The sequence below is a fragment of the Carassius auratus genome, chromosome 15 (assembly GCF_003368295.1).
Source record: "Carassius auratus strain Wakin chromosome 15, ASM336829v1, whole genome shotgun sequence".
Classification (NCBI taxonomy): Eukaryota; Metazoa; Chordata; class Actinopteri; order Cypriniformes; family Cyprinidae; genus Carassius; species Carassius auratus.
In genome coordinates this window covers 9,373,898-9,389,146 of record NC_039257.1, presented here as the reverse complement: position 1 = coordinate 9,389,146, position 15,249 = coordinate 9,373,898, and the positions used below count along the sequence as shown (strand labels likewise).

Genomic DNA, 15,249 nt, shown 5'->3' with positions numbered 1-15,249 from the left:
GATTGATGTGGGGTGTCACCGGTAGGAAGTATGTTCAGCTAGGCCTCATTGCAATCCATGTCCTCGTGCGCCGACCTCGGCTGGAAGCCGCATAGTTTGGCAGGCAGTATTCAGAGGGGAAGAGCTTTAATGATGAGAATCTATGCCACAGAAAAGACTTTCCCATCATGCCTGAAGACCACGGTCTGCTCAGACACGGAGACTGTGTTCTTTTCTCAAGAATACAGGGATAAACAGCAAGGTTGCAGAAAAAGCAGTGTGTACTATAAATGGATATAAAAGTATTAGTTTGGTCTCAACACTTAAAGAGAGATAACATGCAACTGTAGTTAATTCATAGTTACTATCAGAATTTGCTAGTTCGTTAGAGTGGGATAAATAATAATGATAATAATAATACAATTATTATAAGTGCTAAAATTTAAATAATGTATTATTATTATTATTATTATTATTATTATTATCATTAATATTTCATTTTATTATTCATTCTGTGCTATACAGATTTTTGTCCAATTAATATTATAATTATAATTGTAATTATGATACTGCCATACATTTTTAGATTTTTTTCTTCAAAAAATAAATAATATTATCTAAATATGTATGGAAATATCATAAATGATTACAAACAAATAAATAAAATGATTAAATAAAACAATTAGTCCATGTACAGTATATTAGCTTTAAGGTCATCTACTATATGTTAATTCTGTTAAGAAGTAATTACCCTTTTGCATGATTTTGATCATTTTGATGACTCATCCTTTGCTACAAATATTTTTGTTCAATTAAAATGATCAGTAATATCATGGAGCACTTTGTGGATAAGGTTAAGGTGATCTGAGCACTCGCCAGGTGGATATTTACAGGTCCAAGGTAAAATATTCTCAGTTTCAATCTAAATTGATATCCAAACCATGCCATGACATTCTCAGAATGACCGTATAAAATTCATGGCTTTTACGTATATTTTAATTACAACAAAATTCACCTTTAAGTTCAGTGTCTATTGTTCAGTCTTGTCTATAAATTTCGGTTTTGATGCAAAGTACAAGAACAATAATGTACAGACTCACATGCAGTTACCATAAGTCACAGTACATCTCTAACAGGAGATATGAATTGGCTGAGATGCCTTTACACAAGGTTATGGGTTAAATCAACAACAAAATACACTGATTATATCATTGTGCATTACAGCTCACAGTTTAAAGAGTACTGTGGAAACATTATGAAAGAAACAATCAATTCAATCTCTCTACTTGCAAACATGTTAATGTATTTTTAATGTGCTAAACATTTGCACTTTCAAAAGCCTAATTATAAAACTATAACGGACCAAGAACACTTGGCAGTTAAGATGTTTTCATCACTTGCACTAAATTATGAGTTTTCTCTCTTCTTCTAACATGTGAATACCCCTTCACTTCTAGTGCCACCCTCAGACTCGCTCCTACATGATGCCACGGGCCTCGCGGAGACTCAACCTGGCGAGAGACTGCATGCCATTTAACAATAGATTAATACTGAGCAATAAAAACTGCATATCAATGTACATTTTGAGGTATAGTCACACATGAGCTATAAATATTATTAAAGTTTGAGAAAAACTTGTGCTAGTCTATAGATGCAGATGGCTTCGGCAAATCATTCAAGCGACCACTGTCAAAATAACTGACATGGCCAATCAAATCAAAGTTGGCAGTATTACTAAAGAAGTAAAGAAGTAGCAAGTCAATTTCAGTTCCTGATGAATCGCTTGAATGATTGACTCAGTAACTCACTCATAAAAGTAGTATAACATGAATTGTGATTTTTTTTCATGTATTTTCTTAACATATTTTATTACTAAAGGTAATGATTACTTGTTTAGGTTGAGTAATCACTCTGACTGATTCAATGAGTTTAAAGAGCCATTAGACTAATTTAACTTGTGAATTCTTTTGGAATGATTCATTAAAGAGCTAGCTGGTAAGAACTGTTGAATCACACTACACTAGCTGTGATATATGTTTTTGTTTCACTAAAAAGAACTGGTTTAAATAAGTCATTTGTTATTGAATCAGATTACACAGACTGCGCATTATGTTAATACTTTCAGCCTGCAAGAAAAACACAAAAAGTAAATGTGTTTTTCTCACCATAAATTTGCTTATCTTACAACATTAAATTCAGACTGCAAACACAGATAAAATGGCAACTTTTGCCAGGTGGGTGTAAAATCATCAGTGGGGTCTGCCACTGAAATTCAGTGCAGGAAACACTGGCATACAGTAAATTATCGATCTTGGTATTTTAAGAATAGATATCAAAATCAAGTTCAAACGAAGATTGCGATTAATTATAAAAATATTTTATAACCAGCCCAACTTCACACATGGGATATGGTGAAGGTAGACTTCAATCCTGAATGATAAAATTTTTGACACAGCAAGAGACATCCCTCAGACTCACTTGGTCTGGCCTCGTCCAAAAATCACATACACACACTCGCCTACAAACACAAGCGGCTGATTTGCTGGACATTGTTGATATTATTGCAGGGTCCCGGAGGCGCTCGTTTGAGCCCTGGCTCTACATCCTGACCGGTTCGATTCTTTTGTATGCCCTCCAACCTGCACGGCCGGGGACTTCCAGAGGTAGAAGAAGATTTATGAAGCCCCCGTGGCCTGGGGTTAAACCCCACTGCCTTCCACCAAGAGGATTCCTTTTCAAAACAATAACATCCAGTCCCAGCCTCCTTTGGGACGGCCTGCAGCCGTGTTGACGCGATGTGTTTGTCTTGACAACTGCTGCCGTCTGCGTAAACGCTAAACGTGTGCCACTACTGTATCCTGAACCTGATACTGAGAGGCTCCATATGTAAACATATGTGCTACTGGGAAAAGCTGCCTATATTTCCATTTTATGACTTTCTGATTCCAGTTACAAAAGAAAAGTGTGCGAATAAAAGCCAAACCTCTGTACTGTGCAAACTTCCTCTGTGCAACTTTAACAAGGTTACATCAGATATAATATTTGCTCATTTTTCCCTAAGCATATCCAATGATGACAGCCACAAAATGGCATTTCTAACATGATCAAAGTTTAGTTTTGGAAAACCCAGTGGTTCAAGTGTCATAAACACCTTTCCCACAGTAAAACATTGAACGGGGTGAGGTGATAAAGAATGTAACATTACTTACTGCCTTCTATAACTTGTTTATAATTTCTAACCCCTGTCTAAACCTATAACATCTAACCTCAACCAAATCTCAAACTACAGTAGAAAGAATGATACTACTGCTAGACTGTCTTAGAAAACCAGACAATATCCTCCTCGTAGCACGGACTAAATGTTTCCCAAAGTCTCATTATTCAAATGTCTTTATGTGACTCTAGTGAATGAAAATGGGAGGGAATCAGTGACTTGAAATGCATGTTGCTTTACGAAAGTTGGGCTTACAAGAGGGTCTCCTGATCCAAAGACCTGCAGGACTTGTAATTAATCTAAAGACGTCATGCTACACATCTACGAGGAACAGAATGCAACCTTAGGCCAAACTAATCACCAAAACTAAGGTCGTTTAAGCAAGTCTGCCATTAAAAGCACTCCAATCTGAGAGCATTACTTTAAGAAAATCAATCTTCTAAAACTTTAGGGGATGTAATGAAACATTTACTGAACAAAACCTGGGAAAAAAAACATGACTGTTAATCGGAAGAAATTTGCGACACTAATAAAAATTAGGCACAATTTTAGCCAACACCTTACTCAAAAATGAGTCCTAAAATACAAGTCCTCTATCAATAATATTGCTTTCTCTTTTGAAAAATCTGTCTTATCTGATTTAGGAGAGAAATGCGAACAGATCAAGCACAATATACAAGCAGAAGCACTCCAAAACAGTGGATTTTGATGTGAGAGGACAACAGAAAAATGATTTTTTTTTACTGGAAGAACTGTTATTATGGACTATAGACTTGAATTTTGGCCAGAAGTGACAGTTGAAAGTTAAAACGCCTGGATTTGTTTCTTAGAAACATGACGTTTTTACATCAAAAGAGGTTAACTGGATTACTCATGGATTATTGTGATGTTTTCATCAGCTGTTCGGACACTCATTCTCAGAATGTCTTTGTATTTTTTTTCAAAATCCCAAAACTTTTCCAGGTTTAAATTACTGCGGATCCTCAATCCCAGATTTTCAATGTGGTCTCAGACTTCTGGAGCCCACCGTACATCTTTCATTGCTCATGACTCATGCCCTAACGCAATAGCAGCCACCGTGGCCTTCCTGTCAAAAGCCCATCGGGTTTCTTCAGAGGGTTGAGCTGAGGTTTTGGTGGAGCTCTTTGGAAATGTAGCATATGGGGACCAGAACCACTGTTGGTCTGCCTCCATGAGAGCGAAAGAGCAAACTGAGCTACCACCGCTGTCAGCGAGCTGGCCACATTCAATCTCACTACGTTATATTTAATTTCAAGAACACCGAAATGTCAGCTACACAATCAAAATGGCAACAAATATCTGTTTGTTTAATGCAAAAGAACTTCTTGTAGACAGTGCAATTGACCATATTTCCTATTGCACATTGGGGACCGCAGCTATTTTAATACACTTCTCTGTCTGTCTACAGATTTAAAAAAAACAAAATCTTGATGCGTAAAAGGATCCAAAAGACCATTAACCTAGTCCGGGCTAAGCCATAAACCTCGTCTGGCCCATGCTGCCAAAACCGACCGTGCGGTCGGAAAGCCAGCCCTGCTACACTAGTGTGTGGCATCACTATAGAGGAAGACATGGAAAGGCCAAACACCACCAAGAGTCACAATAAAGGTTTGCAAGCAACTGGAAAATAAGGCAACATGTGGAAAAAATGCGAAAGAGAATGACAGAAAAGAGCAGAATGAACGCATGCAAATAGCTCACGCTGAAGCAGATGCCTGGACAACATCAAAAGCCACCAAGACCAAACCATAGTCTTTGATTTATGAGGATATGAATTTCTAACAATATTAAATGGCTACTTCAGACAAGGAAAAACACCTACTTTACAAACTGTTCTTAAATTTAAGCTTGAATTTAGTTTTAAATGTCATTCAAGACAGCTGTGATAAATTACATAAAACAATACAAATTTTAAATGCTAGATATTATATTACAGATACGACAGGCATTTTAATAGATCCATGCATGCCTATATTATCAAAAATGGGATTTTATCTATTTTTAAGTTATTAACTTGCATGGGTGAAAATTAAATTAATAAAAACTATCGGACACTAATTAGGGTCAGTGTAGTTTTATAGTGGTTATATGTATGTAGTTATGCCCCTAAATTGTTTTCTCATGCTAGAATAAAGATTTATAGCTTATAAGTCCCAAAAGAATAGAGTTTTAGAGCTTTTTTAGAGCTTTGCGCACCAACTGAACCAAGACCAAGTATGAAAACTATTCAAGGATCATTAGCTAAACCTTAAGACCACCCGCTGTAAACCTCAGTGGTCAGAAGTGAAATCTGAAATAACAAAGGTGGACATGTGGTTTGGTCAAAGAGCTGGTGCAGGTTTCTGGTCATCAAATAATCAATGACATATTTTACATGCAATGTCAAGAATTTTTTTTTATTGCATTTTAATGTGGTAAATTAACATTTTTACTACTAAAAACACTTTCTTAAAATATTAATAATTATAAAATGAATTATTATTATTAAATCATACACTCAACTTTCTGAAAGCTGGTTGCAACAACTAAAATAAAGCACGACCAGATAAGTCTAATTCATTAACAAATGACACGTTTGAGTAAGTTATTTATAATGAAATGGTCTAAAGACTCACAAATAATTCAGAACCATACAATTCCCATTGCTACTTTGTTCACATCTCAGATTCTTTTCTCAGCAATAATCTCTGGTTGTAACTGTATAGAGGATAAACTACTGATTTAACTATTTAAAAAAAAGAAAAGAAAAGAAAAGAAAGGCCATCATGTCTGGGTCTTTTATGAATTATAACCATATGATATCCAAAAGAAGTCATCTCGGACAGTGATGGAACAGGAAACTAGACAAATAATTTCCTCTGACTTTAAAAAGAACAAATTGGGCACAGCAGTCCTCTGACAGAAATGACATTTCCGACTCAGAGCAGGAACCTGGGACAATGGAAAACATAACACAACAGCCACAAGCACCTCATCACTTAATTTTGGGGTCCAAGTTAAGTCTGGAAGGACGTAATTTAAAAAACGTCCTGCCATCATATCAGCATTAAATCTCAAATGGATGGAATTGGTGTAGCATATGGTAAGCATACTTCAAAACCAAAGGGCAGTAGTTTGATTTTACCTTTTCACTCGGAAGAAACTGAAGTCAATGCCCTGGCCTCGGACACAGTGTAGATGTTTACTTGTGTAATAGAAGAGCACATGGGGCAAATTATTGAGCAATGCACATTTGAGACAACAAAACAGCCTGTACAGTTGTATTTTGGTCAACCAAAACTAGGATTACACTTTTTTTCTCCACCAACATACTGCAGAGCTGCTTCCAAGGACAAGATCCAATGTCTCAAGACAGAAAACCGTTGAGAAGCAGATTTACAGTCTATGGTAACAAAGTATGTTTACTGGCAATGCTGTTCTGCGACGGCTGCTATTGAAGAAAGAAGAAAAACACCACAGCACTCAAAGATTACAGCTGTGACAATGTTATCCTCTGTTTGGACACATGTCTCACGTCTCTGTGCCTGAACTCTCATGCTACGCAAACATAAGTGTCTTTTGCAATCGCCTACTTCTTGACAGATTGATATTTCAAATGCGCAGCCAGAAGCGTTTCACCTAAGATGCAGTTTCCACATCTGGATAGCTGATACATTATACTGTATATAAATGTGTTTACTGAAATATGGAAAATAAAAATCCTATAGAGTCTGAGGTAAATCAGAAACAGTCATCAGTTACTTGCATTTCCAAGTTCTGTACGTACGATCCTTGAGGGTCAAAACAACATTATGACGGAACTAAACCAGCCGTTATGACAATAACTTAAAACTACCATTTGCACATATGACTTTAGAATCAAATAACATTTCCAGAACATTTAATGTGAACATAACCAAAAGCTATTTTATTCATGACAATGAAAAATTTTAAAAAGTTGCCTTCTGGACACAAATGTGGGCAAGAAGCAAGTATAGAGGGACGGCAAGAATATCAGTGAATTATGACCTAAATTTTGGTATGTTTTTCACAAAAACTTTATTTTGTCTTTATATCACAATTAAGCATTAGAAAAGTGTTGTTAATAGTTCCTATTCCAGTTGGAACTGAAAGGTGTAAAAATGCTATTAGTACTATATTAAAACTTCAAATATTTTTTTTTAATAATCATTAAAAAACACAAGAAGAAAGTAGCACGTCCTGTAAAAGTGGGAATTTTAGGATGTTCCATTTTTACATTCAGCAAACTCCTTAAAAGCAGCTGGATGGATAAAAAAACAGTGAATTTGGCAGGACATTCACATACCGTGGGCAAATCGATGGACCCAGTAGTATCCCATGTCCACACCAAGAAACGCAAGCCACCACGTCCAAGCTGAATCCCAGGGAAGCTCCAATAAACGGAAGTTGTTCCAGACATAAATATAAGCTGACAGTTCCAAACTTCTCATCATGAGCCTTGAGAAAGACACCAAAAGAGCTGAATTAAGTTACATCAGTAGAGCCCATCAGCAGATAAACAAGTCTGTTTGATGGAAACTGCATGAGTAAAACATGAAATAACATTAGATTTGTTCTCAGTTTCTTCCTGTGCTCAAAACACTGCACAATCTCCTTGATATGTCAACTGTCATCTGATATAGAGTAAAGGCCCGTTCACACCAAGCACGATAACTATAAAGATAACAATAAAGATATAGTTCTAAAAATCGTTCTCAATATTAAAGAATAGCAGAGTCCACACTACAACTATAACGATAAAGGCATAGAGAAACGGTATCGTTGAAATCACTTTCAGAACGATTTTTATCCAGCTGATGAACTATACAAACATTGACATCCAATCAGAATCCACCCTGCTATAACGAGCTCGAGGATTTAAAGCGGCAGATACACGTGCACTCAGAATAATCAGACGATATCGTTCGCTGGTGTGTACGCTAATATCGTTATCTTTATAGTTATCAATCTTGGTGTGAATGGGGCTTAAGACTATAGACCAAATCAGGTTTTGAATTCTAAGACTCTTTTATGTTTCGATACTAGACATATGAAGGACCTGTGAGGTGAATCTCACACTTGGAAAGTTGTTGTCAACTCACTGAGGCAGACGGGACATCACGCCTGCGGACAAAGATGTGATAAAGTCGTTTATCTTGATGCGAGGGCCATCTTTCTTTAACCATCCCAACACAATCTCCAATATTATCAAACCAGTGAAATATGGTGTGGCCTATAACACAGAAAAATCAAAAATCCTGCTGTGAATGAAATAAGAACAGTTTCCCTAGCTTTAAATATTGTGTTCATACTAGGGATGTCAACGATTAATCGATGATCGATTAATTGTCGATAAGAGATGCAATCGATTAAGGCTATCGATGGTCGGTTAACCGATTCAATGTTGGGCTGCGTGCGGCTCATGCGCACTCAACACGTGCGAGCGGCTGTGAGTGACGGTGACGATATATAAAAGCATCATCATTCATTCACAATGTACAAATTAAGCTTTTAATGTGATTTAAACTTTAAAGTACATTAAAATAGAAACAACATAAAAGTTATTCAACATTAAATGCAATAGAAATGTAGTTACTAATCATTTCATCAGATAACTGTTTTATATCGTGCGCTTTGCAGGGCTGCGGGACACAGTGACAGGACAGGTAGTCTATTCATTCCTACAACTTGTTAATTCATTCCTACGAATTATTAATGTGGCAATTGTCCATGTTTCATTAATTTTGTTCCCTAAATAACCCATGATTTAAGTGAAATAAGGGAACAAATTAATAAATCGAACGAATTCTTAATTCATGAAATCTTTAATTTCCCTTCCCATGTTTACCACAGTAAGAGATGCGAAAACAGTTATTAAAAGCGAAAGATAATAAAATAAACCTGGGAAATTAGAGGGTTAGACTATGAAGATTTAGGAAAAGAAACGATGCCTAAATATACTGAATTTGTGGAAATTCGTGACCAACCGGCAAACCAGAACAAAGCCGCGTAAATGAAGACTATGGGGTCCAAAAGCATGGTAGCGATTTTACATTTTCCAGTTAACCTATTATTCCTCTAATAAACAAAGCTTTTATACCACACTTGTCATAATCAGATCTTATCATTTCTAAATAAATAATTGCTGGATTCAAAACAGCGATTAATAGGCGCTGTGACCGACACATTCCTGGAACATTCACTGCTGTCACTAAACGGTGACGCCGAGCATCGTTCACAAGTTTCTGCATGGACCTGACTAGGGCACAGGTTCTAAGCCCTGGGACAAAATGGGATGCTTTAAGGAAAATTTATAGCCTACTAAGTAATAGGCCCAACATAAAAATAACAATTTGTTTTCATGTTTTTTTTTTTTTTTTTTTTTTTTTTTAAAATAGGCAATGCGAAATATATCCGACTTAAATAGGCTAATTAAGATTAACGGATTTAAAACAGAAGTGTGGGCGCTCCATAAGTTCACAAAAAAAAAAAAAAAAGGATGACAACGCATTCTGTTTGTTTGCTTTATTTTATAAGAGCACAAATCTTCTGTTTTTATTGTGAGTGTGCACAAATGAAAGTAAACACTTCTGCGGAAAATATATATTTTTTTAATGTCTCAGCCGTTTCGATCGCCCCGGAGCCTGCTGCACACGTATATTCTAGCGATTCAAACTTACATCGCAGTCTGTTCATTATCAAAATAAAATGTCAACTAAATATTAAAAGGTTACACTGGTCAGTTTAAATAGACCGTAGTATACCGGTCCACTGTTCCAAGGACGTTTTTGCTCATATGAAGAGGATCATCTTTTCCGTCTATATGCTAATGCGTGTTAAGTACAAGCCTAGTTTACATTATAAATAATAGTTTAACATTCAAATACATTGCGAATATGGAAACATTTCGATTTGTGCCGAATGAGACATGAGCAATAACCTCCAAATAAATCTAGCCAAAGCCCCGCTCGCTCATCCTCGTCTGCACGCATGCACTGTCACGATCTAATGCGCTGTATGCCGGATTTTTAAAAATCTGACATTTTCTAGGACAGAATCCAGCAGGATCAAATTAATGTGAGCAACTGTGTTTTGGTGCAGCAGCGCCGATGTAGTTCACTTAATGTGCAGCGCAGTCACACGCGCTCCACATTTCGGATAATTTTATACAATAATGTCAGTTGAAAACATTGCAATTGTGCTTTAAAATACAACAACGAGCACCACAAAACCATTTAAAGAGGCGCGTTCAGCGTTCTCCGTGCGGGATTGGAAACTGTCAACAAAGTAAAATGACCCCAAAAGTATGGCGCGCTCTCTTCATTTTATCAAATGATCATAATCGCATATATTCATTTTATAATCCTGCTACTAGCATTTTATTCAGACTAAAACCTCTTTAATTCAAGTGAGAAAGCGTTTTGTGTGTGTGTGTGGCTTTTGCACATCCTGTCATACCGCTGACTGCGTGCCTGCAATAGACGCATTTTGCAGTATTATGGTTAACGATTAATCGATTAATTGATCGTTAATTTAAACGACGATCGATCATGGAAATAATCGAAATTTGACATCCCTAGTTCATACTCTTCTTCAACATATTAGTACATCTAAATGAAACTTTTATCTTAATATAAAAGATTGAGTCAAGTTTTGCAAATGTTACACATGACTTTCTGTAACAGCCCTAAAAGTGCATGTCAAACTAAGCATAAAAATTCAACACACTAGGAGTCTGTTAGCAAATAATGTCCTTTCTTTGTATTAGTATGTGGAGATGTTCTGTAACAAAGTCATTGGTTAAACTCCCTAGAATGCATGAATTATTAATATTCAAGGAGGCATTGATACGGAGGGTTCCACTTGAGTTGGACTCTTTAAACTTCTGTAATTACTAATTTTGTAATTGACCAGGGAGCTTTATCTTTAAAGATTTGGATGTAAAGGAAGTCTTTCAGATTTTCTTAAACTTGGATTACCCATCAAAACCTGGGGCAAATCACAAAAGACCAATTAAAAAGTTAACAGATGTGGTGCTGGCAGTACTCTGGGTCACTCTTTGCAGTGTGAAACCCGAGACTCACTCTCTCACATGCAAACACACACACGCTGAACTGAGAAAGTGTGGGGGGACACTACAGTATAGAGTAGATCTACAGGTGGAAGTGGACATGTGCTTATATATGTGTGTGTGTGTGTGTGTGTGTGTGTGTGTACAAGTGAGCTGAGGCAAGATAGACCACTTGGGAACCCCTATCACACGCAAACCTGAACACATCTGGCGGCCGACTGCAGCAAAGCTCTAGCTGCTAGTGCTGTGAAACCTACTTCCAAAACCTAGAAACTTCATGTATACGAAATTCAACCTAATTAGATATTTAACTTCAGTGAGCTGAATTAATAATAAACTATAGGAGTATGTGAACTTCGATTTCAAAGTTTTGAGAAACTTTGTAGCATGTTTTTTTGTGTGTGTTTTTTAAGAATAATTAAAACAGCTACTAGCCCTACAGTAACATATTTTAAGCTTGCAAAAATAGTTGTATATAAAGCTTAAGTGTGGACTCAGATCTCGCATGAAAAAAAAAAGACATTTGTGAAGCAGATGTTAGTATTTTAGGTTTCTTGTTCAGATTCTGGACGTTTCATGTAACTTTACACACAAAAATATGCAAATATAGTCAAACTGTTTTTTTGTTTTGTTTAGTTTTTTTGGAAATGTACAGTCAATTCAACTTCATACAAATTTCTAAAATACACATTTTTTTATCGAGATGTTATTGTTTCAACTTCGCTTTTAGCATCTATCTGTGATATGAGGACAGTCTGAATGACAGTTTTTAATTATACTCCAAATTCAAACTTATGAGAGAGAAAAAAAATCTAAAACGCAGAAGCGCAAGTTCATGTATTGAGCAAGACAAGAAAACACCAGAGAATTTCTGTTGTCTCACCCACACACATAAAGAGACCGAAACTTCAAATAAAATTCTGCAGGAATGGTGAGCGAGGCAATTTAACAAGTGTGTGTTTGTGACAGAATTACAACAATTAGGATTCCTGCTGTGTGGTTAATTGCAATTTCTCTATTCATGTGTTTATGGAGGCCTGTAAAAATGTGAGTGTTTCACCTCAAATAACAAACATGTGTTGATTTGAGTGCAGCCAAACCAAAAAACACACATATGGGTCTGTTAAAATGTATGGAGTGAGCTCCCCGCTGTAGGGCTTAAAAACCTAAACAGGTGGCAGACTTATTTTCCATTTGTTGCAGGCATGATGCTTACTGTTTTGCACGTTGATGAAAATTACGAAACCGCACAATTAAAGGTACAATATGCAATTACGGCATCATTTAAACGTGTGTTATCAGACGTGTTGTTAGAAAACATGGGTGGAGTAACCCATAAAGTCAAAAGGTCATCATGTTAAAATTATTTGAAAGTGTTTGATGGTGTATTAGTAATAATATTGATGAAACCCTGAAGAAATCATGATTACAGATGTGTTGTTTACAATAATATACTTACCATATTATGAAACCTGGTTAACAACATGCTTTATAATATATACACACACACAAGCACACACATATGAGTTTAAATGTGTGTGTGTGTGTGTGTGTGTGTGTGTGTGTGTGTGTGTGTGTGTGTGTGTGTGTGTGTGTGTGTGTGTGTGTGTGTGTGTGTGTGTGTGTGTGTGTGTGTGAGAGAGAGAGACCATGCACCACAAAACCAGTCATAAGTAGCATTGGTATATTTGGCAAAATACATTATATCGGTCAAAATTATAGATTTTCTTTAATGGTATATTAAGTAAAGATCATGTTCCCATAAGATATTTTGTACATTTCCTACTGTAAATATATCAAAACGTAATTCTTGATTAGTAATATGCATTGCTAAGAACTTCATTTGGAGAACTTTAAAGGAAAACTTTTTTTTGCACCCTCATATTCCAGATTTTCAAATAGTTTTAAATTAACTCAGCCAAATATTGTCCAATCCTAACAAACATGTGTACCTCAGTGGAAAGCTTGTTTATTCAGCTGTCAGATGATGTATAAATCTCAATTTGAAAAAAAAATTGACCCTTATGACTGGTTTTGTTATCCAGGGTCCATAAATACACACACAATCACACATATTATCAATATTTTATCAGTATGATCACTCTTTCTGCAGCAAAAATAAATGTATTCCTATAGGTGGACAATGTTGCTATGCGTGCTGAAACAGGAATGGGACAAAAACACATAAACACCTCATGCAAGCTCTGCTGAAAACAGTCTCTCTGTTTGAGTGTGAGTGTGCTTTTGTTGTTGTTGTTAAACAGTATAGCTCGTTTAGTATAAATCTGTGTAAAATCTCGTCGTTGTTTTCCTAAATCCTCCAGGAACGCGGTAGTGACGTCACACTTACCTGACTGACATATGTGGGCACCTCTTGAACAGTCGCGAATGATGATTCATTAGGAGTCATCAGACTGAACAGCATACGAACCCCCTGAGAAACGGTCACATTTTTTGCTTGCGCCATTGCGTTTGTAAATGTGCTCAAAAAAAAAAAAAAAAGAAAGAAAAAAAGAGAGAGAGCGAGAGACTACAGTATAGACCAGTGGCTCCTCGCACTTCCGGATTAAACAGATGGGCGTTCATGAACACCTACAAGAGTCTTTGAACTTCACTGTAAAGCCGCAATGAAGAGAGATGTCATGATCACATGACGCACGAAGAGAACTTGAAAATAAGCTATAGCTAAGTCGAACTAGAGGCCGACTTTTATTTTTATTGCAGAAAGGCATAGCAAACTGAACGATTCGATAAATATAGATAACATTTAGAATAGAATAGAACAATTATAATATTTTTCCATAATTTCAAAAAATTACAAAGCTAGATAACAACACGCAATACAGTCCTCTTAGTTTTCTTCACACATCACCCATCCCATCTCAAGTAGCTATGGTAGCCAACATTAATCAAGTATGGTTACTGTAACTTCTTTTCTTACTCTCTTATATATATATATATATATATATATATATATATATATATATATATATATATATATATATATATATATGGGACTTTTTTTCTTAAAAAACACATTAAATAATGACCATGCATAAAAATGTTCATCAAAATAAGTAAACCAATAGATAAATAATAAATACATTTGCAAGAAACAATAAACAATACTGTATAAAGACATTAATGGACATTCAGTACCTGTACAATATGAAAGACTTATTCTTATTCAATGGTATGTTTTTAAATACAAAAAAATATATGTTTTTTTTTCTGAGATTTTACATTAATGGACTGCAAATACTCAAATGTTATCACATATTTATTTTAAATAATTGTATAATAAATATTTTTTTTTTTTTTATAAATATAGAAAGACAGAGGCCTATGTGAATCCCTTTAATGCTACAGCAGCAAAATGTAGCTAAATTAACACGTATTTAGGAAAAGCTTGTAGTGTCTGCTGCTGTTTTTGGCTTGGACTATATTTAAAACAATGCAGCTTTTCCTGTCCAGCAGAAAGAACCTAAGAAGTCAAAGGGCAGTAAAAGCTTTGATGTGAAACAGAGAGTAGCATGACTTTGTGTGTGACCCCTCTATTCCATTGTGCAGGGAGTTCCAGAAATCTCCTTGGTGATACAAAAACATTCAAACAAAATATCTTTTTGTGGTTTCTTCCGTCAAAAGCAGTTGAAGCTACAACTGATTCTTTTGGCAGGACCCTCAGAATCACTGGTCCTGGTGAGCAAACGTGTCTTGATTCTCCTGGCTTGCATTACGAATTAGAATGCAGGCTCACTCTGTGGTGACAGCGAGAACGGACCATAACAATATTTCAGACCTGATTTTTTAATAGAATATGATCCGTTTGCTCACACACCTCTCAGAATTAAGGCAGAAGTCCTGACCCTGCCTGGAGGAGAAGCTGAATTTAGCATATTCCCCTGCCCCTTCCTTAATAACTTATTCATGTAAGCTCCTCGCTCAGCCTTAGCATATATTTATC

The 15,249-nt window shown here is 36.0% G+C and overlaps 1 protein-coding gene across 1 annotated transcript in view; it reads right to left on the bottom strand.

Moving 5' to 3' along the window:
* Window positions 1–13,879, bottom strand: part of agmo (alkylglycerol monooxygenase) — a 29,298-nt gene extending 15,419 nt beyond the window's left edge. The window contains exons 1-3 of the mRNA XM_026282169.1: window positions 13,636–13,879; window positions 8,317–8,447; window positions 7,521–7,672 (exon numbers count right to left, since the gene is read on the bottom strand). Coding sequence (XP_026137954.1) covers window positions 7,521–7,672; window positions 8,317–8,447; window positions 13,636–13,752 — 400 coding nt within the window. The 5' untranslated portion in view covers window positions 13,753–13,879. The remainder of the gene's footprint in view (window positions 1–7,520; window positions 7,673–8,316; window positions 8,448–13,635) is intronic.
* Window positions 13,880–15,249: the final 1,370 nt, after the last annotated feature.